The 26,943-nt window shown below is 40.7% G+C and overlaps 1 protein-coding gene across 7 annotated transcripts in view; it reads right to left on the reverse strand.

Moving 5' to 3' along the window:
• Positions 1-26,943, reverse strand: part of MYO6 (myosin VI) — a 159,929-nt gene that overhangs the window by 94,385 nt on the left and 38,601 nt on the right. For all 7 annotated transcript variants that reach the window (XM_075923798.1, XM_075923797.1, XM_075923796.1 and 4 more), the window contains exons 3-7: positions 15,203-15,272; positions 7,907-7,980; positions 5,306-5,435; positions 3,351-3,456; positions 737-792 (exon numbers count right to left, since the gene is read on the reverse strand). In XM_075923798.1, the coding sequence (XP_075779913.1) occupies positions 737-792; positions 3,351-3,456; positions 5,306-5,435; positions 7,907-7,980; positions 15,203-15,272 (436 nt within the window). The remainder of the gene's footprint in view (positions 1-736; positions 793-3,350; positions 3,457-5,305; positions 5,436-7,906; positions 7,981-15,202; positions 15,273-26,943) is intronic.

Below are 26,943 nucleotides of genomic sequence, written 5' to 3' on the forward strand. Positions count from 1 at the left end.
TATTTCTCTGAAGAGGGTCTAATGGCTGAAAGCTAAAGCTAGACAAACAGACTAGAAATACAGTGCATATTTTTAACAATGAGAATTATTAACCATTGGAACAACTTAATAAGGGTTGCTGAAGATTCTCCTTGATTAGAAAGTTTTAAAGAAAGACTGGATATTTTTCTACTTCAGAGAAGTCCTGTGGCCTGTATTATGTAGACTAGATGGATCACAATGGTTCCTTCTGGTCTTATAACTTATTAACACGACAAACTTAAATACAATAAAGAGAACATGGAAGTAGTATTCAGGATGAGCTGCTTTATGACCTATACAAATTAACACAACAAAAAATAATGGGAGAAACCTTATTCTTGAAAATTGCTTGTACATTTCATCCAATTGACAAAAAAAACCCAAACCTCATTCCACTAAAGCCACTGTTGTCAATGATGGGCTAATAACTGCCCTCACGCATACCAAGTAAGATCCCATAAGTTTCATGCCACCCACTAGCTTATGCAATCTCAGGACCAAGGCCCATCTCAAAGAAAAAATCATCAGCATGTGGCTCAATAGCTACTCTAAATAAAAGATAAGCAAATCCCAATCAAATATCTTTGCAAATTAGACTGATTGGAGAAGACCATTGACCTTTTATATGCAAGTTGTTTGAATGACATTTCAATTCTAGATTTTGTTGTTGAACATTTTAAATCTGACCTTTGTTCAGTTTAATAAGCTACAGTACCTTCTACTATTCTATCATCAATATCTTGACCAGTACCATAGGATTCAGTCAAATACCTGTAAAAAAGAAGAAAAACAATGTCCATCTCTATTTTACTGCCTCAGTCTAATTGAGGAAATTCTTAATGTCTGCATTACATGCTGGCCATTTATATATAGAGAACATATCTGAACATTTTAAGGTAAAGATTACTTTACAAATTCTGCATGCATGTGCATGTAAATTAAAACCCTTTTGGAAGAGGAAAATACTTATTTTTGCTAATATTAGTTGTGGTTTCTGGTATTTCTGACTTAATTTTTATAATCTTTTCATAGCAGAATATGTATATCAACATTTGCAGAAGTGCCCTTTTTAAGTCAGTTTAACTAATGTATTATTGTGCCATCTGCAGGTATTTATCTTTTATATAGCACTTTTCATTCATACATCAAGAATTAAAGGTTGTTCACGCACATACTTAGCAGCAGCCTGTACAAAAAATTCTGTGTATGGATTCTGGAGAAGCAAATTGCAGCTCCATAATTAAAGTTCAATTTCGCCCCACAGAAGGAATTGAAAATGACTATTGTTACATGAAAAATACAGCCTGCACTCCAAAGCTTCTTAGATTAAACACAGCTTACACTTGGTGAAAATTATCAAGTAAATCCATTAGATTTTCAGGTTAACATTAAATTTAGAAATGGATCCTTTGAGAAATTCTGCCTTCACCATTAGACTTATTTGTACCAGTTACTTTTCAGCAACAAAACACAATGCAGACCCTTCAAATATTCCACATAGTTAAAACCCACTGAAATGTTGTATGCACTGGCTACATTTGAAGAATGTTTTTAAATGAGTAATAGTAATTTCCTCAATATGTGTCATAACAAGGTTGCTCTTTTACCAAAAGAATATTCTGTTTCAGAAAATTCCACAAAGATCTCTTTCAATACAGTTGCCATCTCCTATTGTTCTCAATGGAAGCAAGGCCACAGGCTGCCCTCAGTTAAGATGCCCTCTTTCAAAATGTCATCCACATCTCATTGCTTCCTATAAGAGTGAAGCCAAAAGGTCCTTAGGCTAGCCAATGGCCCCCTAAAATGCAGAGATTAGCAGTGAGAAGGAGATGATTTGGGGCAGTTGTCATCTTTTCTCAAGTTCAGAAGGGAAGGAAAACTGGAGCATCTGCATGCAATGAAATGTGGGATGCAAGAGGGAGGAGGAATTTAGGGGACACAAGGGAATGTGGAGGACTGGAGGAAGAGACAAAGTGAGAATGTCTCACACTGCATTGCAGTGCTCTGGCAAAGCAAATGAGCTGATAAAGTCAGCTTCACCGAGCAGTATCATCTAGTTGTGCTATTCCAGCACGGCATAAAGATGGCAGGGCTTAGAAGTGAATATAGTCATATATTAAGACAAAATAAAAAAAAGGAGTTAAAGCTGATACTATGCAACCTCAAATCAGCAATATCACAGTGTTCTCTTGTTTTGTGCTCATATACGAAGTTTAAAAAATAATCCCTTTCCAAAAACAAAACAAAAAACGAAATTTCCAATAAAACCCTATGTTATGCTGTGGCTAAAGGTAAGCACACATCAGTATTTTTAAGATTTTTTAAGATAATTTTTACCCTAGACCAAGAGTTAAACACCAAGGAAATTCATAGTTAAGGTTAAACAGAAAAGAAATACAAGCATAGTGAAGTATAGAAATGCACAATTAGAGCATAAACCATTATTTTGCCCTACATTGAAACCATTAAGGTAAAAGTAGAAAAAAAAAAGTCATAGAATCATAGAATAATAGGACTGGAAGGGACCTCGAGAGGTCATAGAGTCCAGCCCCCCGCCCTCAAGGCAGGACCAAGCTCCGTCTACACCATCCCTGACAGATGTCTATCTAACCTGTTCTTAAATATCTCCAGAGAGGGAGATTCCACCACTTCCCTTGGCAATTTATTCCAATATTTGACCACCCTGACAGTTAGGAATTTTTTCCTAATGTCTAATCTAAACCTCCCCTGCTGCACTTTAAGCCCATTACTCCTTGTCCTGTCCTCAGTAACCAAAAGGAACAAATTTTCTCCTTCCTCAGGGTTGTGTAAAACTCAGCTTCATCTCATTTGACCCACAAGTACTAAAATGCCCAAAACATAATAGTTAACATTCTGTTACTATGTAGAGTGAAGGTTATTTGAGAGATCTGTTGTTTCCATATTTCATCACTAAGGCTACAGTTTTGGCATGAATTTTTTTAGTAAATTTTATGGCAGAAGTACAGGAAAAAACTAAGATGCAGAAGGGTCACCAAATGATGTAACTTTCATCTTCAGTAGGAAAATTAATATTTCACCCCAAAACAATCCTGAACTGAAGCTTTCAGTATGATATTTAGCTATAAAATAATTTGTTTTTATAAGAACCCCATTTGGGGGGAGGGCAGTAAAACTGTGGATTATCTATCACAGATTTATATCTCAACTGAGATTGGGGACCATTCAGCTGCCTTGCTTGGTCATGCCTAGAATACACATTAACAACACTGCAAGTGACTTTCAGATTTACCTCTGTATATAATAAACTAATGTATCCCATTGAATAATGTAGTGACATGCATACAAACCTCAGAACAAATTTTGTATTTTCTGTCTTGCCAGCTCCTGATTCTCCAGAAACGATGATGGACTGACTCATCTTGAGAACCTTCATGTCACGAAATGCTTTATCGGCTACAACAAAAATTACATTAAAGAAAACAATTATGTTACTCTCCTATCCTTCTGCTCAAATCAGAAATAAGTTATGATGTACATGACACCTAATTTAATTCCTTTGAGAAAAAAAATCAAAATTTCTGCTTTATATCCTGTGAAAGTCCATTTCTGTTACCTCCTTATGTTACATTACAGTGGCCCACCCTCAAAGAACGAAGCCTTTAATGATCTTGCATCTTCAAAGAGGCTGTGATTGCAGACCAGTCAACCTATGTATGACCGATAACAACTTGCAAAGAGGCTTTGTATGCAGACAATTCACTCACATGTGAATTTCAGAGATGTTTACTACACTAGCAATCATAAATTCATTAATTTATACTAATAGAAATCAAGGGCAAATACTAAGGTAATTTGTCCGTGTACTATTTATGTTCTAATGAAGGATCAGCTAATTGCCACACATGAATGAGTGTAACTAGTTAACCTGTGTATGCATAGGGAATAGAAAATAAGCTTCAAAACTAGAGTTCACATACTATCTGTATGATCTATGCTTCTTAGGAGGAAAGCCCCGCTGTGACAGTTTCAGTGAAAAAGCTTGTAAACCTGCTAGAGGAGCTATAAAAGGCGAAACCTCAGGCCAGCTCTGGTCTATTTAAAGAGTGAACAGGGAAAGCATAAGTTGTGTGATGAAGAGCTTCCAAGTAATTATTCGGAATACCCTGGAAAATACTTGGAAAAACTTTGACTTTGACATTGACAAAGCTCGCATATGGTGAATCAGATTTTAATAACCCCTAACTATATTAGACTTGGTTGTCAATGGAAGCCAAGAGCTAGAATGCCAGAAGGGCATTGTTTCCGGCTCCTTGTAAATGGATGTGATATTGTCAAAGCTCTTTTGTTACTGGCTTGGTGAACCTAAATTATAGAATAAACTAGCAGCTTTGGGGAAGTGTTTGCTCTATTTCCTGTAGAGCAAATACTTGAATTGTGGCCCATCTAGACCATCAGAGCATAGACCCACACAGCTACTGTACCACAGGGGAACAAATGCAGAGCTAATATCTAAACCTAACTGAACTCTGAAGTTTATTTATTTACAAACTAGTGGAGGATTGATTTTATATCTATAAAACGTGTTTTATTAGGAAATTTTCAACTTCACGTGGAAACTTCAACAAGTTACATTAATCCCTTCTCCCCCACACCCATACAGATCCTGAAAAGAGACTTTGACGAACATTGCTGAAATGTTTTATTAAAGCAAAAAAGTGTGTATAGTTTTCATACTCTGAATGTTAGCAGCACACCAAATTGATTCAATTATGACTCATATTTGTTGTCTTTTTCAACAACCTTCTATAATCTATATTACTTTTATACCAAATATATCATTTTAATATGGAAATCACTAATGTTCTTTCTTTAAATCATTTAAAGACATTATAATTCCCAAGAGGTAAAATGTGCATGAAGGAACAATCCACACCGGTAACATGCTGAAGTAGAAAGGAAAGGAAATTCAATACTACTTACTGTCAAGGATGAAATTTTCAGAAAATGGATCATATCACAATAGAAACTATCATTCAGTTTTAATTATGGCATTTCTCACTACTTAAATTATTTAAATCTATTTTTTAGGATGGTTTAAGTGCATGGTGTATTAAACTGCATATAATCCGCAAACTAAGCATTTTTGTTTGAAGGCAAATAGAAATTATTATACTGCTTCTGTGTTTAATATCCAAGGTGAGAGAATCTGCCATTTTAGCATGGATTTGTCTTTCAAACAGTTTAAAAATAGAAGATGAAGTGGAACAAAGCATATTTTAGCAGAGAAAGTCGGAATACATACCTACTGCATAGACATGAGGGGGTAATGTCCCAAGTGATTTACCCTGATACTTTTTAATAGTCTCCAAAGAATAAAGTTTAGGAATGTCAAAATATGGGTTCACTGCAATAAGAATGTTGGCGACATAAGTCTGTAAAAAAAATCCACAGTAAACTACTAGGAAATATTCAACTAACTGGTTAAAAGCAACTCTGAATTGCTATTGAAAACAACAGAAACCCCATCTCAGAGTTTGGTACAGTGAAATTAGATTGGGAACACAATCAAATACTTCCAGAAAGCCATAAATTAGGATTACATACAACTAATGCTGACAACATACTGCAAATACAGATGGGTAAACTGCTCTGGGAGTTGCTGTATTTCTTAATCTTCAGAAAACATCTCAGAGAAAGCAAACATTTCCAAAGCTCTTTCTAAATAAACCCTCAGGCCCAGTGTAACTGTGTCCTAGACAACATTCTACCCCTCTTGTAAAAGTAGTCCTAACTAGGGATGTTAACAGGTAACCAGTTACCCAGTAAGCACCATCCTTACCAGGTAATGCTTACAGGATACTGGTTAATGCCTACTGTGGGCGGTGGCAGCCCCAGCCCTAGGACTGGGGTCAGGGGCAGCATGAGTAACCCCCGGCCCTGGGAGACTCTTGCTGCCAACGGCAGCGGCGAGAGCAGCAGCCCCAGGACCAAGGCCAGACCCTGCTTAGTCAGTTACCCGGTTAAATGTTAGATCAACCTAATATTTAACCAATTAAATGATTAATCAGGATTTTACATACCTATTTCTAACCCACAAAGATGTGTACAGCTTGTCAATGAGCACATGAAGGCTGCTGTTAATCTACACAGCCACTGTATTACCAGTATGTCTCTCACTGGTCTACAGTGTACTGAACATCAACATAAAGCCATATTCTTCTGGAATACAATTCCATAGGTACACGAAAAAACATTTTGCAACCACCAAGTACTTAATATAGATTTTATATCAAGTTAGAAGCCAATTTGGGGTTGAGGTAAGTTTAACTTTTTAAAAGTGTGAATATAAAGTTAAACAGCAAAGGTAGCAGATGATACTATACAACATAGCAATATAGGGCTATTTTCTTTTGAAATGTTGCTATAGCCAGGAGCAGAGAAGGAAGAAAGAAGTTTTTAAAAACATGATTCCCTCTCTCACAGAGCAGTTATTTGGATAAATTCTTGAATGCATATGAGGTACTCAGTTAATAGTGATAATGACCAAATTACATAAATGCAGTTAGATATCTGAGGATGAGAAGAGATACTCTGGCACAAAAAGATCCTAAAGAAGCGAGATGAAGTAACTCCAGATAGTTTTTTTCCACTTGCTATTCTTGAGTTAAGTATACTAGAAAACCCCTTGGATATAGGCCACTAATTCTGCACTGAAATGGGAAGAGGACTACACCTGTTCACAGAAAAGTTATTACTTCTACTCTTGCTCTCACTATTTCCCTGAATAAAATTGTATGCATGAAGTTGTTCAAGTGTCACCAGTATTAATATTAACATTCCTCTACGTAGCTAAATAAATTACATAACACTGATTCTGAAAACAGCATATAAAAGCCTTGCTTGCTACGATTATTAATGAAGTAAGAAGGGAAAACTAGTGATGTCTTAAACTGAACCAAATTATGTAAATAATAAATTCTGGAAACTTAGCTGGCAATTATCTTAAACACAGAAGATAGATTCTTGAGCTGAAATATGGACTAACCCATATCTTTTCTGTTGCAGATATTTGTTCTGTGTGTTTTGTTTTTTTAACTGCAGTCAAATTATTGACAGTACCAGTATGGTTTTTAAAGCCAATGACCGCTATTCTTGATTCTATAAATAATTGATAACTGTATAATTTTCAGTGCAACAACAGCCAAAAATGAGTGAGCACTATTTTAGATAATAAAGTTAAGGTCTAAATAAATACACCTGATTACAACTGATTTTTAATGCAAATGTTGTCAGTCTCAAAGCTGATTTTTTTTTTTTTTTTTTAGGCGAAGAAAAAAATTATTCAACTATGTCAATAACCAGAGATTTCCCCTCTCCCAGCTTCTTGGCTCTCTTCTATTTCACAACGGTCATTGCCAGGACAGATGGCAAGGACTAAATGTAATTTAGTCAGAATTCATTAAATATAATTAGGCAATTTGATAGCAATCTAAAAGATTAAGATGGTCATATGAGCCAGAAAGCATCAAAGGAGACACTTGTTTGCTTCGTTCAAAAATAATGAAGAAAAAGAGCCATCTTTGATAACAGGAGACCTGCTGGCAAAGTCACCTATATTGTAGCAATGCATTCCTTTAGGTAATGAAATAATGAATAATAAAAATACACAAAGTCCAAGTTACTCAATTTGCCTGATGGACTACTTTTACCCATCTGAATGGGGTGGTATACCAGATTTTCCTTATCAAAACCACTAACATTCATAAATGCTACCAATTACGTATGGGCATGAAACCCTTATTTTCTGCTATCGAACAAAAAGGCACAAATATTAAACAACAAAAACAGTATAATTAAATGTACTTGGCATATTATACATGCTAATACAATGTGTACTACTTACATAAATTCTGTCCTTGCAGTACCGCACTTTGATATTGTGAAGGAGTGTAGCTTCATTTAAGTACATCAGTGAACCTGCAATTTAAAAAGCCACACAGTTATTTTGACAAGTTGCCGTATTAGAGTATGATCACGCAAATGAAATACAGCATTAAGAAGAATTTTGTTCCCCTCCTCATTTTTGGCTCATGGCTACTTTAATCCTGCTAGTTTTTTCAAAGGGACACTATTGATTTAAAGACCTAGTTCTGTCTGAAAAATGTCTACCTGAAAGTTTTAATGAGCCAACACTAAAAAGAGACAAATGAAAGATTATTATTTTATTCTAACATTTAAGAAAGAACATTAAAGCATGGAAGTGTCAACTTTTGACTTCACTCCTCAGTGATACCAGTCCCGACCTTCCTCAACTGCTTTTCCCACAAGCACATTCATGCTTTCCTCCACAATATGCACCATCAACTTTGTCTGAAAACCATAAAGTCCTCCAACTTATTCTCCTTCAACTCGTTCTCTGCCATTTTGCACACAGAAAAACATCATCTAACAGGCTGCTATTGCTAATTCTTAGCATACTCCAAGGCAATTTCGAATGTTCACAACTTCATCAAATCAGGGTATATTTTCATGGGGACAACAAAAAGGATCCATCTGATCCCTGGACAATTGTCTTGGCCACATTTAAAATCCCTGCTCAAAATTTTATAGGCTGGAAAAGAAACTATTAGGAAAAAAAACATTAACAAAACTATCAGTTTTTCCTTAACCTCACTGCTAAAAACAGCTAAACCAACTTTACTGAAATACCGCATCTTGAGACAAAGCAAGCACAGAAAGTTTCAGACTAAATGGCAAATGTCTGGCAAAGCTGTACAAAACTGAAAACAGGAGTAACAATGGAAAGCGTGCTGTAGTTTTAATTCTAGGGCATCACTACGAGTTCCATCTATGTTGACAATAGAATTATCCTAAAAGATCTCTTATGCAGAGCTTCCTCAAGTCCTTGTCTCATTAGTTTCCCATTAGCATTTCAAACACAGAACACACACATCCTTATTTTTCTGTTTCAAACATAGGCTGCTACACTTTAGAGTCCATCAGCAACACAAAATAATCTCTATTGTTTCAGTTAGTTTCCTTTGTGCATTTGACAGTACTTTATTTAGAATCAAGTTGCACTCTCTTTTCTTGATCAGTTGTATTTCCTGTCTCATGAGCTCTCCAACACCTCTACAATGCTCTGCTCATGTGCTTATCACCCCCTGCAAGAAGATACTAATCCTCAAAATGGAAGAACGTGACCACTGTTTTTCAGTCTGAGCCAGGAGGGGCTTTTCTCCTAGGACTCCAACACAGAAAATCATGTAATTCCTCAGCTTCCTGAGGCTCAAATGATTTATCCTACTTCCAAACACCAGCAACCAAAAGCTTAGCATAAAATGATACAAGACTCACAACCAATCAGGACACTCTCAAGTGTCCTTATCTTTATACTCAACATTCCTGTTCTTTTTGCCTATTAGTGAAATCATCTTTCCCAGATACTTCAGTCCACAGAAACCCCGTGGAAACACTGAGGCTAGGCAGGCAGCTGGTAAACTCTTCTTCATCCTTCTCCTGCCACACATCAGTCACCGTAGTCCTAAAAGACCTTAAGAGTGGACAATAAGATTGCAAAGTGCTGTCAGCCAACGCAATTCACTCCTTTCAGCAGTGAGCAAAGAATCTGCCTCCCATCAAATGTTCCAGACAAGCTTGCTGCAGTAGTACAGTAGATTCCCATGGCCTTCCTTTGCTATGTTCAGCTCCAGCAAGAAGCAGTGTAACCCACACACCTAGTGTGGTTACTGAGCAATGCAAGTAGCACCTAGACCACAGCAACCGTTAAGTTCAAGAGACCTCTACAGCAGGGGCTGGGAGCCAGCAGGCTTTTAGCTCAGAGGGTAGAGGTCTCTTGATTTTAACTGTTGCTGTGGTCTAGGTGCCACTTGCATTGCTCAGTAACCACACTAGGTGTGTGGGTTACAGCAGCACTCCCTTTTCTGGAACAGCTCTAAAAGTAGCTTCACTTCACATTGTCAGGCTCAATCATGTATCTCCAAATAGACCCTGAACACATGAACTGCCTAGGGAGAACATCTTCCACTATGGGAGGATGAATAGATACCAGAAGAAAAAAAAAACTCTTTTCCAAAATGTCTAAGCCCCTAAGGTTAATAAAGAAAATACTTGGGGTTTATCCTGAGCAGTTTATCCTCTAGCCCACAAATCCCTTAAATCAGTGTTTCCCAATTTTATTTGGCCACGGAACCCTTTTAAAAACTTGAAATAATTTTGCAGAACTCCTAATAACAGTCTAATATATGGAGCTGAAAAAGTAGACCACAAATAAGTAAGGATAATAATAAACAAATGCTAAACAAGGTCATGAGATCAACATTTAGTTTAATTGCACATCTTTAAAGACAAAAATCACTTAATATTAATTATTGATTTTAAAAAAAAAACATAAAAGGTTATTGTAATGTAATTTTCTTGCAGAACCCTTATTTTCACTTCACAAAAGCTCGGGGTTCCACAGAACACCATTTGGGAAACACTGCCTTAAATTAGTCTTCATCCTATGTCTCAAACTAATTTCTATCCTCTTGAGATAACAGCCTGAGGGGTTCTTACTGAATCAGACAATCGGGTTCTTACATGTGATATTTATTTCTCACCTAAATGTTCAATCCTATCAAACTCTTCATCCTTATCCTTTGCAAGGAAGTTTTACTTGAACTAGGAGAGAAAAATCAAAGAGGCAATTTCTTTCTACACTGACGGTGAAGTCTCTTCCCTCTTCTAATATCTCCCCAATATTCAGATTCTAATGTTGTGGGACAAGTTAATTTCCCGAGTAAAGGGAGATTTATAATCCCCTGACTACTAAAAGAAATAGCCCTCAAAATTAAAGAAAATACAGTGGGGAACAACCATCTCCTATTTCTGCATCTTTAGAAAATACTGTCAAGCCAGAAAAAGTTATCTGAAAGAAAGAAAAAAAGCATGTTTGGCCAGTAATATTATAAATATCCTAAGGATCAAGGCACCACATTTTGTTTGGTTCCTAAAGTAAAATTAAAATCTCTTTTCCCACTAAAGGGTATTTGCTCCAGGGGACAGGGTTATTCTTAAATTTGTTTATGAGAAGGTTATATGATAGAGTAACAAGATACCCAAGCTGAAATCTAGGATATCTACTGCCTCCTCACATCTGCAATGCTTGTTACCCTATCAAAGAAACCTACAAGTTGAACCTCTCTAGTCTGGAAACATCTGTAGTCCAGAACGATTTTAGTTGGCCAGATGCCCACTTACAAAAATCAGCTCTCAATATTAATAAAGGGAAATTGTAAGGAAAGCATAGCTCATCCTTTGCCATCAGGGTAGCCATGTTGGATCCATGGGAAAGGGGGAGGGAGGACACCAGCTCCACACTCCCAGAAGGGGCAGGGCCTCATATGGAAGAGGCAGCCAGCCCTCCACACTAGACAGTAGCACCACCCCCCAAGTGCAGCCTGGATTGCATAGTACAGCACCCCATTTACCCAGGAAGCCCTAAGAGCCACCTGAAGTGTTTGTGCTGGCTTGGGGCTCTGGGTGCTGCTCATGGGCCACCTGTATGTTATGAAGGGGTGGGAGGCGGTATTGTATTCCCAAACTGCCAACGTGGCCCCACCCACACTCCACCCCCAGATAGGCGTACTGAGGATGGAGTGTTGACAGCCCCACAGCACAGAAGTTAGGTGCTCAGAGGCAGCTGCACGCCACCCACCCACCCTATGCTCTGGGGCCAGGGAGGCTGAGGCCACCTGCCCACCCATCTTCTCGTGGTGCAGGAGGAGGTAGCTTAGCTCCCGTAGGGGGTAGCTTAGTAGACGGGGTGGAGCTGGGGGCTGGCCTCCTCTAAACCTACTATCTTCACCCACGACCCATGCCAGAGCAGCAGCATCCAGGAACCTTGGGCCCCTCTGAATCACTGGGACCCAGGGCAGCTGCTCCCTTTGCCCTCACATATTGGGAGGCCTGCCGGCAGACCAGAGATGAAGCATGGTCACTTGCTCTATGGAGATAGCTCAATGTGCAGTCCATGAATGGAGCATGCTTACTGCAAATTGAATCTGTGTAGATTAATTAGCAGCCACACTCAAACAAGTTTCTACTGAGCATACAAGATATCACTATGTCTATGTGAGCAGTCACAAACCATGACACACTGTTGAGGACTGCAAAATTACTCAACTTCTTGAAGGTTTTTGTGTCTTGAACATTATTGAGAAGAATGCTATGAGCAGATTGCATGTGCTAAATAATACATAAATATGAACTTATATTCAGAAGCACATAACCGAGACAAATTGGGGCAGATTGTGACAGAAATGTTAAAATGCACATCCTTTACACCACAGCTACTCAACATGCGGCCCGTGGCCCATTGGTTTGTGGCCTACAGTAAGGTCTGGATTTATGTGGGGCTCAAAACGCAGCCCGCAGTTGGAAACTAAAACAAAAAAAGTCAATATAACAGTCTTCTGTTGATATGCATTTTAGCAGTTAAATTCCTGGACTGTCATTGCTCATTAAAAGTGCTGTCATATGGGTGGAAATCGGGTAAATATTGCATTTTATTAATATCAGCAGAAGTGACTTAAATGGGGCTTATGGGTTGCGTAATCTTGCCTTAATCCTTGTATTCATACCTGCCAGTGTGAAAGAAGCTATTTGCATATATATATTTGCATGTATAGGAATATATTTTTGCATGTATAGGCAACCACACTTAAGTTGCAGCCCTCGGCATGTGCTGTGTTTGCATGTGAGTGTTTGCGCTGGCTTGGGGCTCTGGGTGCTGCTCACAGGCCACCTGTATGTTAAGAAGGGGTGGGAGGCGGTATTGTATTCCCGAACTGCCAACGTGGCTCCACCCACACTCCACCCCCAGATAGGCGTACTGAGGATGGAGTGTTGACAGTCCCACAGCACAGGAGAAGTTAGGTGCTCAGCGGCAGCTGCATGCCGCCCACCCACCCCATGCTCTGGGGCCAGGGAAGCTGAGGCATATGAAGAGACTTAAATGGGGCTTATGCGTTGCATAATCTTGCCTTATTCCTTGTATTCATGCCCACCAGTGTGAAAGAAGCTATTTGCATATATATATTTGCATGTATAGGCAACCACACTTAAGTTGCAGCCCTCGGCATGTGCTGTGAGTATCATTCTGGCCCCCGGAGCTTCCAAAGTTGAGTAGCCCTGCTTTACACCATGGGGAAACGCTCTTAAAAAACATCAAGTTCATACTCCAAAAAACTAAAGCTGCTAGAGAATGTCAGTGAAATGGCAGTAAACAATTTTTTAAAACAAAGTATTTTTATCTAACATTGTTCTCAGAAAAAGCAATTATTTGACACTTTACATCGATCAATCAATAAAAATAAGGCTGAGGCAGACACCCAGCCTAAAAAATTTGCAAGTGTTTTGCAAAATTATATGCAACTGAAAATAAAACCTTCTAATTGAAAATGTTAGCTACTAGTTCTACACTATCATAAGTTCCAGGTGTTGTTTTCCTCATTATTGCAGAATGGCTACATATCTAGGTTCAATCATAAGAAGTGGATGCTACTGCTTTCAATGGAACTTGTGGTCCTAAGTAATACAGGCTGTGTCTACACTGGCACGATCTTGCACCAAAGTGGCCGCTCTTGCGCAAAATCTTGCTGCCTGTCTACACTGGCCGTGTGTTCTTGAGCAAGTAAACTGACCTTCTACTGTATGAAATCAGGGCTTCTTGCACAAGAGCTATGCTGCTCCTGCTCAGAAATAAGCCCTTCTGCGCAACTGTTCTTGCGCGAGAGGCCAGTATAGAGAAGCAACATGAATTTCTTGCGCAAGAAAGCCCTATGGTTAAAATGACCATCAGAGCTTTCTTGCGCAAGAGAGAGTCTACACTGGCATGGATGCTCTTGCGCAAAAGCACATCTCTTGCGCAAAAGCACATGCCAGTGTAGACACTCTCTTGCACAAATACTTTAATGCAAGAACTCTTGCGCTAAAGAGTTTTTGTTCAAGATCATGCCAGTGTAGACATAGCCCCAGTGCTTTTGAGAAACCTCACCCTCTGTATTTTGTATTAAGAACATGGTGACCTCTAAAAAGTAATCTCGAACATCTAGGGAAGCTAGCACTGCCCTGGGAAACAAAATTTAATAAGACAAATTTTTCAGTTTGTTTTCAGGAAATAAGGTACTGCGGACAGATTTGACAAGCAGCTCTCATAGGCCATTAATCAGCCCCACCCAGTCAGTCAGCTCACTGCACAGAGCCCAGAGCCCCTGACTGGGCATGGCTGATGAATCACCTGTGAAACTGTGTTGCCATGCACTTTAGAGTGCACACTGCTGCTCTCCCCTTAAAAAGGGGAGGAAATGTACAGAAGCAAACAAGTTCCTTAACATTTGGGTATACAGGCAGTCCCCGGGTTACATACAAGATAGGGACTGTAGGTTTGTTCTTAAGTTGAATTTGTATGCAAGTCGGAACTGGTACATATTGTAGGGGAAACTCTAGCCAAACATTTCTCCAGAGCTCAGTTTTATTCTCCCACACCTCACTTCCCTCAGTCCTTTATTCTCAAGCTGTCTGCTGAGAAAAGCCGCTCTGCGTCTCCCTGGTCTGCTGGGGAGGGGGCGCTAGCTTCGCGTCTACCTGGTCTGCTGGGGGGAAGCAGCTAGTACAGGGTTGCCTCACCCCGTTTGTAAGTAGGGATCCGATGTAAGTCGGATCCATGTAACCCGGGGACTGCCTGTACATCATCCTTCTTCTATTACTACCCCAAAACTTGAGTATCTTCTGACAAAACTGGTAGTTTTACATCATACATCAAAAGGTTGAATCAAACTCTGCATTGCTGTATATAGCTCACTCTACTGTCCATCAAACTAAATAACAGTGTCACTACTGTACTGTAATGCACATTTGATTTAACATATGTAAATAAAAAATGACACTAGTTTTGTTCCAGTTTAGGAAGAGTACTATAGTTCACATACTGGAATTAAAAAGTCTTCTTTTGCATGCACATTTCAGAACAAACAACAACAATAAATGTGAAGCCTCTTAAAATTGGTTTAGACATAAGACACATTAATGGATCTTTATTGCTAAAAACATGCAACTTCAAGCAAATAAACTTAGAAGTAGAGATTTTGTTATAAACCAAATGGGTTATAAATACACTTTAAAGTGCAGTACTTACAATTATCCTCCACATCCTTTTTACTGTCCTCTTCTGCAGGAAACACTTGGTTGATGATAGCCAAAAAAGTCTGTCAGATTTGAAAAAAAATCTATTTTCAGAATTTCAATTCGCCATTGCTGTATTTCTGTGGCAGGTTTTAGTGAGTTCAACCAACCACTGCAGCAATTTACTTCTACTGCAGTTGTTCCTAAGAACCTTAATGAAGGACGTGGGCCACTAGGTATTATACAAAGATACACTCCCCTTCAATCAAGAACATTTGCCATTCTTGTATTTAGACCCATGAAGGGATGCTAATGGTGAAGACATCTGTACTAAGGCAATTACTGCAGTCTCAACTGTACTATTACAAATACTTACCATTTTTCATCCAAAATCCCTGAGAGCTTTAAAGGTAAGCACTAGTCCCAGATATTTAGATACCATTTTCTATAATGTAGATACCAATTTCACTGTTATAACAGTTATAAGCATTTTACTCAAAAGGAAACAGATTCAGAATGGATGTGACTTGCTCAAAATCAATGGCAAATCAATAGCAGCTCCAGGAATAAGAGCCAGGTCTCCTGATTCCTAGCACAGTACCCTGAATCATGCTGCAGTACTCCTATCCCACTTAAATACATTCCCATTTAAAAATACACTACATTAGCTATTTAATTTTCAAACACTGAATTTTGGTTTAACAAGCCTTTCCTTTAATCCTGTACTTCAATTGTACAAGAAAACCACTTAGCCAGTGTTTCTCTCTCTAGAACAAATCTGTAACAAAAGGAAACTTGTCTCTAATACTTCAAATAGTCTGGAAGCACTTTAAAGACTAACAAAGCATGTAGAGGTTATCCTGAGCTTTCGTGGGACTGAAGAAGTGGGCTGTGCCTATGAAAGCTCATGATACCATCTACATGTTTTGTTAGTCTATAAAGTGCTCCCAGACTATTTGTTGTTTTTTAAGTTTATCCTCTACAGACTAACTCAGCTACCCCTCTGTAGCTTCTAATACTTCTGAAATTGTAATTCATATTATTTTTAAAAAAGGAAAGAGACCCAGCAAGAATAGATCTATCAGTGTCCACAGTGTACAAATATGTAACTACATTTAACAAATTACATATTTTCATCCAGACATTTATCTGAGGGTAGAGAGGTCGCACTAGGTGTTTGCATAGAGAATTGCATCTATCCATGAATGAATGGAAGCCTTGTTGTTCCAATTGTTACAGCTGACATGCTGCCGCCAAAATAATTTCCCTGAGAAGATAATTAAGGCAGTAAGAGTAGTCGTCTTGAACTAAAACAGCCAAAGATAGGCAACAAAGATCTTCTTCTATTGGAAGTAATGATCTTAATATTTTAAGCAAGTTTGTCCACTTAACCTGAAGTGGGTTTTGCCCACGAAAGCTCGTGATACTATATATATATATATATTTGTTAGTTTCTAAGGTGCCACAAGTCAACTCGTTTTTGCTCAGTGAGACACCTTCATGACAAACATCTTTTTTCCTGTGGCAGTGTATGAGAGATATATAAGGCTATTCCTCTTATTTCAGCACAATAGAAACAACATAGTGTAGGCCACAAAATCTAAAATTACAACAGCTTTAAGTAGCTTCAATTCCAATTAATTTGGAAGTGGCAGGTTTCTTAAAATGAAGCATTAAATGTCTGTAAAAATAATGTAAGTATTGCCAGTTGAAAATTGGTAAAAAAAACTTCTATGATTTCCTTCCCTGGTACAGGAGACTTTTCATGGATTGTATACTTTTTTCCTGAGGCCCTTCTGTTCTTCCTACTTCCCATGATTGTTATGATAGTGATAACACTTTCTAAAATTACCTTAGATATGGTCAGAAACTAGATTAGCCAGACTTAATCAGGAAATCTATATAGCCTACAAGGCACAAGTGTTGTTCAGTACATCACATTGCAGACATAAAGAGCCTTAAGCACAGGCAACATAGTGGGGAGGAGGTGGGGTCAAACCTCCTTTCTTCCCCCAGATTTCTGCTAGGTCTGCTGGGAAGGGGGTAGAAGAGGGGCTCTTTCTGTCTCCCACATCAACTACCCCCCGGAACGCTCAGCCCCTGTCCCTAGCAGTCAGGCTTAGGCAGGGAGCAGGAGGGGCAGGACCAGCCACTTCTCTCGCTTGCTTATCTGGCCTGTTGCCCTATACAGTGCAGCAGCTGCCTGAGAGAGCTTGGCTGGGGTGGCAGGCCACCCCCACTGAGCCCAACTATCAGAGACAAGGGCTGAGCTAACAAGAGTCCCCTCCACCTCCTGGCAGGTTTCCAGCTCACTTGACCCAGCCTGGTCCAAGGTCAGGGTGGCCCACCATTGCTGCCCCAGCTAGGCTCTCTCAGGCAGCTACTGCAAAGAGTCAGCAACCCAGAGTGGCCAGCGTCAGCCACGGGACTAGAGGCTTTGTCTCACTCCCCACCCAGACCTGGCTTCCAGGGAGAGGGGCTGAACCTGTTGAGGGACAGGCATAGTGGAAGGACAGAGCCCTTCCCGGCAGGTACCATGGAGTGGTGAGAGCTTGGCAGTCCGAGGCTGGGTGCAAGGTAGGAGATTGCCAGACAGAGGAGACACATAGGGTTTACCCTACCCCACCCCAAATATTGGGAGGCATGAGTTGTCTATGACCCTAAGGGTTTTACTACATCAGAGAATGCTGCAGATGGCTATTCAGAGGCTTGGAATATTAGATAAAGGTCCCCATGACTTCAAGGAGCATTGGGTTGTCACAGTAGCTACATATTTGTTTTTCTATTTTGCCTGTTCTAGTCTAGACAGAGCTCACTCCTCAAATTGTTCATGCCACGTAAAGCAGAACAAGACTGGGTGCCCAGAAAAAAAAAACCTAACTTCCCAAAATTCTGTAATTTAATTCACAATTCATATCTGTTTAAATGTAATGCAAGTGTAAATACATGGTGATAAAGACAGATTTCGTTTTCAAAAAGAGAATGAATTATGATAAAGCAACTCAAATGAATCTCTCTTCTCAAAACTAAACTCATCATTTTTCAACAGATCTAAAACCAACTGCACCAGATTAGTCAACGAGAGAGGCAACAGTATCTTTGTGTCTCTAGTGCTCGGTTTTAAGATCCAGTGCATAAAAATCTGGCAAGGCACTGGGTAGATACACTTTTATGAAAAATTAACGAGAACCACACTGCATATCATCCCTTGTAAGTTGGATGCTGCTTTTGCTGGCATCTTTTTCCCAGGATGAATGCTGAAATCATCTTTAGTAGAAATTGAAGGGGGACATAAGGATCATGTCAAGTTCAGAGAAACTCTCATAAGGATCCCGTCCAAGCTAAGACTCATTTGAATTTAACTTTTAAAATATTAAGTGATGTGAAAATTAGTAAAGACCTCTTTAGAATATGAACTTAGTTTCAGTTATGTCTATGAAGAATATCACTAATGCATGGCATAAATTCATCACTGCATTATTTTCTAGGTGACATTAGGTGAAATGTACATGTTTGCATGTTGCCAGATGAGTATTTTAAACATATTATATTTTAAAATTAGTAAGTTATCCTGCCACATGATTAAATATTTTTTCCATTGAAACCCTTTACTTAACCATCCCATTTAAAAAAAATCTTTAGTTAGGAGTATGTCTGTCAACCGATTAAAAATAATTGTAAATTAATTGCACTGCTAATCGGTAACAGAATGCCATTTATATTTAAAAGCGGCGAGGAGTCCTGTGGCACCTTATAGACAAACTGAAGTGTTGGAGCATAAGCTTTCGTGGGCAGAGACCCACTTCGTCAGATGCATGTAGTGGAAATTTCCAGAGGCAGGTATAAATATGCAGGCCAGAATCAGGCTGGAGATGACGAGGTGGATCCAATCAAGGAGGATGAGGCCCAATTCTAGTAGCTGATCTGGAGGTGTGAATTCCAAGAGAGGAGAAGCTGCTTTTGTAGTTAGCAAGCCATTCACAGTCTTTGTTTAATCCAGAGTTGATTGTGTCAAACTTGAAGATGAACTGTAGCTCAGCAGTTTCTCTTTGAAGTCTGGTCCTGAAGTTTTTTTTGCTGCAGGATGGCTACCTTTAGATCTGCAATTGTGTGTCCAGGGAGATTGAAGTGTTCCCCTACAGGTTTACGTAGGGACTGTCCAGTTTGGCCGATGTATATAGCAGTGGGGCATTGTCGGCACACGATGGCATATATTACATTAGTAGATGTGCAGGAGAATGAACCAGTGACAGTATGGCTGATCTGGTTAGGTCCTGTGATGGTGCTGCTGGTGTATATATGTGGGCAGAGGTGGCACCGATATTTATTTAAATATTTTTGGATGTTTTCTACATTTTCAAATATATTGATGTCAAGTACAGTACAGCATTCAAATGTACAGTATTCACTTCATATTTATTTTTTATTACAAATATTTGCACTGTAAAACAAAAACAGTATTTTTCAATTCACTTAATACAAGTACTATAGTACAATCTTTATTATGAAAAATGAACTCACAAATGTAGAATGATGTACAAAAAAATGTCTGCATTGAAAAATAAAACAACATATAACTTTAGAGATTACAATCCATTCAATCAACGTCTTGTTCCGCCAATCACACACAGAACTTTGTTTACATTTACAGGAGATAATGCTGCTTGCTTCTTCTTTACACTGTGATCTCAACATGAGCAGCGGGGAACCCATGACATTTTGGTAGCTGACATTGCAAGATACTTATCTGCTAGATATGCTAAACACTAATATGGCCTTAATGCTTTAGCCAGCATTCCTGAGTTTCACATTGTTTTGTTTTTGACTGCAGTTATGATTAAAAATAATCAACATTTGTAAGACGCAATTTCAGGATAAGGAGATTGCACTAAAGTACTTGAATGAGGTGAACTGTGACATATTATCTCTTTCATTTATCATGTTTACAGTGCAAATATTTGTAATAAATATAATATAAAGTGAGCACTATACACTTCGTTTTCTGCATTATGATTAAAATAAATACATATGAAACGTAGATAACATCTAAAAATATTTAATACATTTCAACTAGTATTCTACTGTTTAAAACTGTTATCAATAACGTGAACTTGTTATCAATAATCTAGGGAAATCAACCGAGATGGGGCGACTATAAGGTGAATGCATAACTGGCTGCATAACCGTTCTCAAGGAGTAGTTATTAACGGTTCACAGTCATGCTGGAAGAGCATAAAAAGTGGGGACCCACAGGGGTCTGTTTTGGGACTAGTTCTGTTCAATAACGTCATCAATAATTTATATATTGGCATAGAGAGTACACTTATTAAGTTTGCAGATACCAAGCTGGGAGGGGTTGCAAGTGCTTTGGAGGATATGGTCATAATTCAAAATTATCTGCACAAACTGGAAAAATGGTCTGAGGTAAATAGGATGAAGCTCAATAAGGACAAATGCGAAGTACTCCAAGTAGGAAGGAATAATCCGTTTCACACATGCAGAATAGGAAGCAACTGTCTAGGAAGTAGTACTGCAGAAAAATTGTGGAAGAAAACATTATCCTCACTCTGCATGTGTAAGCAACGAGTAGCCAGAGGCAGTTTTATTATGAGCGGCAGCAAGGGAAAAACTGGTTCGGACAGGGAGGGGAAGGCCCCCCCCCCCACCGAGGCAGATCTTCGAATACAAACAATTATGAACATTTATATACTGTCTATTAGATATAATAACAACAACAATTAGTCTCCTTCCCATTACAAACACCAATGGCTAATAGTTATTTTAGTTCCACCCAGATGCTCCTCATCTCAAGGTCCCTACCAGAGTCAGCATTCTATCCTTATCTCCGTATGGAGGCGAGAGGCAAAGGCAGCGTCTAATTACAGATCTCGCATTGTCAGGCCACAGACTTAGCCTGACTCTTGCTCTCTTGTTAACAAGACCAAGATGGCTGCACACAAATTCCCTTATTTCCTTTTCCTGCCTCCACAGTCCCCCCTTTTGTGCTTACAGCACAACTACCTTTCTAAACCTTTATTTTCATTAGGGGTCATAGTGGACCACAAGCTAAATATGGTGGTCTGCTAGGCAGTTTGATTACCTGAACATCCACATGCATGAAGCCCAGCTGCTCGTACTGGCTGCTAACAGCAAACCATGGCCAGAGGGAGCTACAGGGCTCTGTGCTTGTGGATGCTTAGGTAAACAATCTGCCTGGTGATTCACAAGCTGCTAACCCTAATGAATTGCCTGCATCCTGAAGCGTGGAAGTTCTCCACTCTTGTTCTAAGCTAACAAAAGTGGGTGCTATGCAGCATATTAGAATAATTACACATATTCTTGAAAATCATAGAATATTAAAACTGGAAGTGACTTTGAGAGGTCATCAAGTCCAGTCCCCTGCCCTCACAGCAGGATCCAGCATGGTCTAGAATCTAGATTATCCTTGACATATGTTTATCCAACCTGCGCTTAAATATCTCCAGTGGTGGAGACTCCACAACCTCCCTAAGCAATTTATTCCAGTGTTTAACCACCCTGATAGTTAGGAAGTTTTTCCTAATGTCTAACCTAAACCTCTCTTGATGCAATTTAAGCTCTTTGCTTCTTGTCCTATCATTAGAGGCCAAGGAGAACAATTTTTCTCCCTCCTCCTTGTAACACCCTTTTAGACATTTGAAAATTGCTATCATGTTCCCTCTCAGTCTTCTCTTTTCTAAACTAAACAAACCCGATTCTTTCAGTGTTCCCTCATAGGTCATGTTCTCTAGACCTTTAAACATTTGTGTTGCTCTTCTCCAATTTGTGCTGAACCTTCTCCAATTTCTCCACATCTTTCTTCACGGGTGGTGCCCAGAACTGGACACAATACTCTAATAATCAACAGAGTAGAGAGAATATAGATCTGCCATTGGATGAAGTAGTAATGTAGAAGTGATACAGAAAAGTATTGAGTAGGTATCATATGAACTCTGGAACACTGAAGCATACTTGTGTATCAGATCAGAATTCCCAACATGATCAAGTAGGAACTGAGTTTACCACTCTGACACCCCGTTATGTATTATGGTCATCTTCATCTTCGCTTAACATTCTTCTGAGATTAGATCTTTTACCTGATAGTATTCGTCCTCAGTTCAGGCCTATGATTTGCTTCCCTGACACCGTGTATTTGTATTTGCCATAAAATGTAAGGATACAGCTTACATAGCAGGGCTAATGTCGGAATAAGTTATGCAACATCAGCTACGTCAACTGCTTAGCTTAAGTTGAAATAACTTAATTAGGCTTTTGTCATTATCTACACAGCATATAGCTGAAGGAAGAACACTCTTCCTTTGACTTCTCTTACAACTCGTGAAATGAGGTTTACAAGAAGTAAGAAGTCCTCCAGCTCAACATTGTTTTGAAATAAAGGCTTGTAGTGTAGATGTGCACTATGTTATTTTGGAATAATGTTAGTTATTCCGAAATAACGATGCTGTGTAGACATACCCTAATATACTCCAGGAACATTGCTCCATGTGTTTGCTTCAGCTTTCTCCATCATCCAGACCCCAGAAAAATTGTCCAGGAAATGATGAATTAATTTTCTTAATTTCTACAACCAGTATAATTATTACCAAAATATAGGAGAGACCGCATGGTAACACGTAAAATAGTATGGTAATATTTGAAGTTAGGAAAAGAAAACATGTGCCATCCCTTTGCAAATCATAAGAATCATATATATAGTAGCCCAGTGTCTGTGCGTCTGTAATGCTGACGTACAGGGCCACGGCCCTGGACGTGTATGTCAGCGCCCCGCCCCCCTTCCCCTCGCTCCGTGGTGGCAAGCGGCCACAGGGCCCCCCAGACACACACACACACCCCGCCAGTGCTGCTTCCCTCCCCCTTCCTCTGGCCCCCCCATCCTCCCCTCCAGCTCCACAGCCCCCAATCCCCCCCAGCTCTGCTTCCCACTCCCCTTCCAGCCAGCCCTGCCCCCTTCCCTTCCCTGCCTGGTGCGCTGTGGCGCGCTGCGCCGCTCCCAGCTGGGCCCCAGTGGGGGAGCAAGTGGCAGCAAACGGCCTTTTGGGGCCGCTTGCCGCTGCTTGCTCCCCTGCCAGGGCCTAGGGGGAACGCCACTCAGCTGGGAGTGGCACAGTGTGCCACGGATGGGGAGGAGGAGGAGGGAGGGGAAGGGGGTCGGGCACCACGCAGGGAGGGGAAGGGGGCAGGGCTGGCCGGAAGGGGGGGTGGGAAGCACAGCTGGGGGGGATCGGGGGCTGTAGGGGAGGATGGGGGGGGCCCGGAGAAAGGGGGGAGGGAAGCAGCGCTGGCGGGGGGGATATCTGGGGGCCGTGGGGCTGGCCAGCAGAAAGAGGAGGTGGGAAGCAGAGCTGGGAGCGGATCAGGGGGCCATGGAGCTGGACAGGAGGAGGGGGGCAGGAAGCAGACCTAGCAGGGGGGGGCGGTGCAGCCACGGGCTGCTTGCCGCCGCTTGCTCCCCCACCAGGGCCCAGCTGAGCGCCACTCAGGTGGGCCCAGTGGGACAGGAAGGGGGGCGGGGCGGTGATGTACACGGGCAAGGGGCAAGGCCGTGTACGTCACTGCCCCCCCCCCTTCCTCCTTGGCACTGAGTGGTGTGCCCCTCAGCCGGGCCACGGTGGGGGAGGGGGAGCGGAGAGTGGTGATGTAGACAGCCCCGCCCCCTGGCAGTGTATGTCACTGCCCCGCCCCTCCTCCCCTGTAGCGACCCGGCTGAGCGCGCAACACTTAGCCGAGCCGCCACGGAGGAAGGGGAAGGGGGCAGGGCGGTGACGTACACAGCCAGGGGGCGTATGTCCCCACCCCTTCTCCCCCCCTCCCTCGCTGTGGCACTCAGCTGAGTGCTGCGCCCCTCAGCCAGGCTGCCGGGGGAGCCAGCAGCGCAAGGGGCTGTTTGGGCTCCCCCGGGGTGGGAGGGGAAGGGAGGGTGGTGATGTACACGGCCCAGATCCCAGCCGGGTACATCACCGCCCCACCCCCCTCCCTCGCGGCAGCTCGGCTGAGCAGGCAGCACTCAGCCAAGCGCCACGGTGGGAGGAAGAGGAAGGGGAAGGGGGGCAGGGAGAGAGAGAGGAGAGAGAGAGGCAGGAGGAGGAGGAGGAGGAAAAGAGAAAGGGAGAGTGAGAGGCAGAAGGGGGAGAAGAGAAAGAAAGAGACAAGAGAGAGAGGCTAGAGGCGGAGTAGAGCTGAGAGAGGGCAGGGGAGGCAGTAGGAAGAGAGAGAGAGAGCGCACGGTCAGGAGAGAAGACCTGAAAAGCCCGTCTTATGACGGGCTAATTGGCTAGTTGTCTGAAGATAATAAAATGGGAATGCTTTGAAGACAAGCCTTCATTCAGGACTTATTTACATGTTTCAGATAGGAGTGTGCTATGCTAGTCCTTTATTCCCTGAGGTGAGAAAGAGCATGGGAATCAGGTTGCAGTATTCCCATCTCAATCAGATTTTGGGTTACCTCATTCATGTCTTGGTCTTTCCAGGTTGCTGAGACTGGGAATTGGACAAAGCTGTTCCTGAAATTGTTACACAGTTCTACTGGGTCCCTCTTTACAATGTCCCGTGTGCTCCTTTGATCAATGTGATAGCACTTTTGCTCACAAAATTGAGAGAAATTGGCATTAATTTAGAGTCTAACTGCAGACAGCCACATGGGATGCCTTGACCCTGTTATCACTTATCCTATTTCACAAGCTGCTTTAAATTTGTCACTCCCTGTAGTCCTTTCTACAGTGTGTGGCAGGAATCAGGATCTTAAGTTGATTCTTCTGTTGATACTAAATAGCTGCAGATTTCTATAAAGTTTATTATACCACTAAGAATAGATTTCCATCAGCATTTGATCCCAAGGATCAAATACCTGCATGAAATGTATTTGAATTGCACTTTTTTATTCTTTTCTTTCTAGGGAGAAGTCTGCAGAACATGCAATTTTAAGCTTGCACTGCTTGTGAAAGTATACCAAGTCACTTAGGAATCAGATAGCAATCCACATGTTTTGTTTATTTCATGTTGGCCTGATGCCACCCGAGAGTTTTCATGGCCAAGGGAGGGGCTGAGATAATGCCTGTCTAGACTGGGCTACCAGTGAAGTGTCCGCCTATTGAGGAAGTCACTTTTTCAGGTAAAAATCTCCCACAATTGGAAATTCTGAGTCCCTGACCACTTTGGAAAATATGCCCACTTACCTTCGGTAAGGCTATCAAGTTAAATGTTGACCAGTGCACACAAAGGAAATGTCTGGCCTTATAGAAGTAAAGCCAGGGGAGCGTGTGGTAGAAAGAAAGACATTTGGACCAAGAGGCCCCTCAATGCCTTCCAGTTCCTTCACACCTGGGGAGCTGTTTCTTTCATTGGCTGAAGGGAAGAGGTGGAGGCGATGGTAGACATGAAAACCTGCCACCGAAGCTAGGAGAAATAACCTGGATATTAAGGCATTGTGTTCCGCAGTAGCCACAGAGAATGAGGGTCAACAGGATATGTTGACCTGCAGTGCCAGCTGAGGACAATAGCCCAAAGCTTTGCCATACTTGTAAGTGTGGCAAGAAAACCCTATTAAAGTATCCCAGGAAACATAAGAAAGGGAATATAGATACAATTAGTTTAGGTCATATGCAGACCTCTTGAGAATAATTTCACAATGCTCAGCACACGCTTGCCTGAAAGCTCTGGTGTTAAGGTGAAAGCAAGCTGACATGCCCATTGTACCCATCTGGGGACCTTACCATGAAAGAAGGAATCAGATGACATTATGCTTTGTTTATATTTTTATCAAGCAAAGACAACCAGCTTCCCATTCAGGTTTCTTCCTAAAATACACACCCATGTCCCCTAGAATAGGAAGGTCTGCTTTGTCATCTCTTGACCTGTGACTAAATTCCTTGCAGCTGTCACCATGACAAAATTGATGAGAAAATGAGAGTATTCATCTTTTCTACAAATTGAGTGTTAATGAGGGGAATTTGTTGAAAAACTCACACACTTTAAGTCATTTTCTGAAACAACAAAACTTAAAGCCTTAAAATACAGCTGCTAATTTCTGCTTTTGCCAGTAAAATGCAAAAAATATAACTTATTGGCTAACAACTAAATAACTGGCAGCACAAAATTTCTTGAAGACAAAGGTATTCTCAAAAGGTTGTTATACACTCTCCCTCTCCCTCCCCTCAAGCTGCCAGATATGAAAAACATGGTTAACACACAACCAATTTGAAAGTTCAGATGTCAGGATGAGGAATCTACCTCTTCATCATTGAATTAAGCCATTACATCAAATAAGAAACATCATAACAATATAATCCAAAAGAGCTCTTTGTGGAATGATATTATTTTTGAAGATGCTTTCTGGAGGAGGCTGATGGAATGTATGTTATTAAATTCCTTAAATTATTCCTTAAAATGGTATCTTCAAGCATTATAGGTCTCTTGTTACTAGTGTTTCCCTCAACATGCATGCATGGCTTTTTCATTTACAGGTTTTAGATTTTTATCCTTAACATTCTGATCTTCCTGAGCTATAAGAACACAAGTTAGGGGTACTCAAGGCTCACTACTCTTAACACGTGACAGTTGAGACATTATAATTTCAAATTCACTATTTAGTATCCCACAGAATTACCTATCTAATAATATATAATGCTTTCAGACATTTACAAAGTGTCCAAAAATATCTTTTCCCTTATAAAATTAATTCTATTGAAACTGTGAAGCTAGAGGAAACAGGAAAAGAGT

This window comes from Pelodiscus sinensis, chromosome 3, assembly GCF_049634645.1.
Source record: "Pelodiscus sinensis isolate JC-2024 chromosome 3, ASM4963464v1, whole genome shotgun sequence".
Lineage (NCBI taxonomy): Eukaryota > Metazoa > Chordata > Testudines > Trionychidae > Pelodiscus > Pelodiscus sinensis.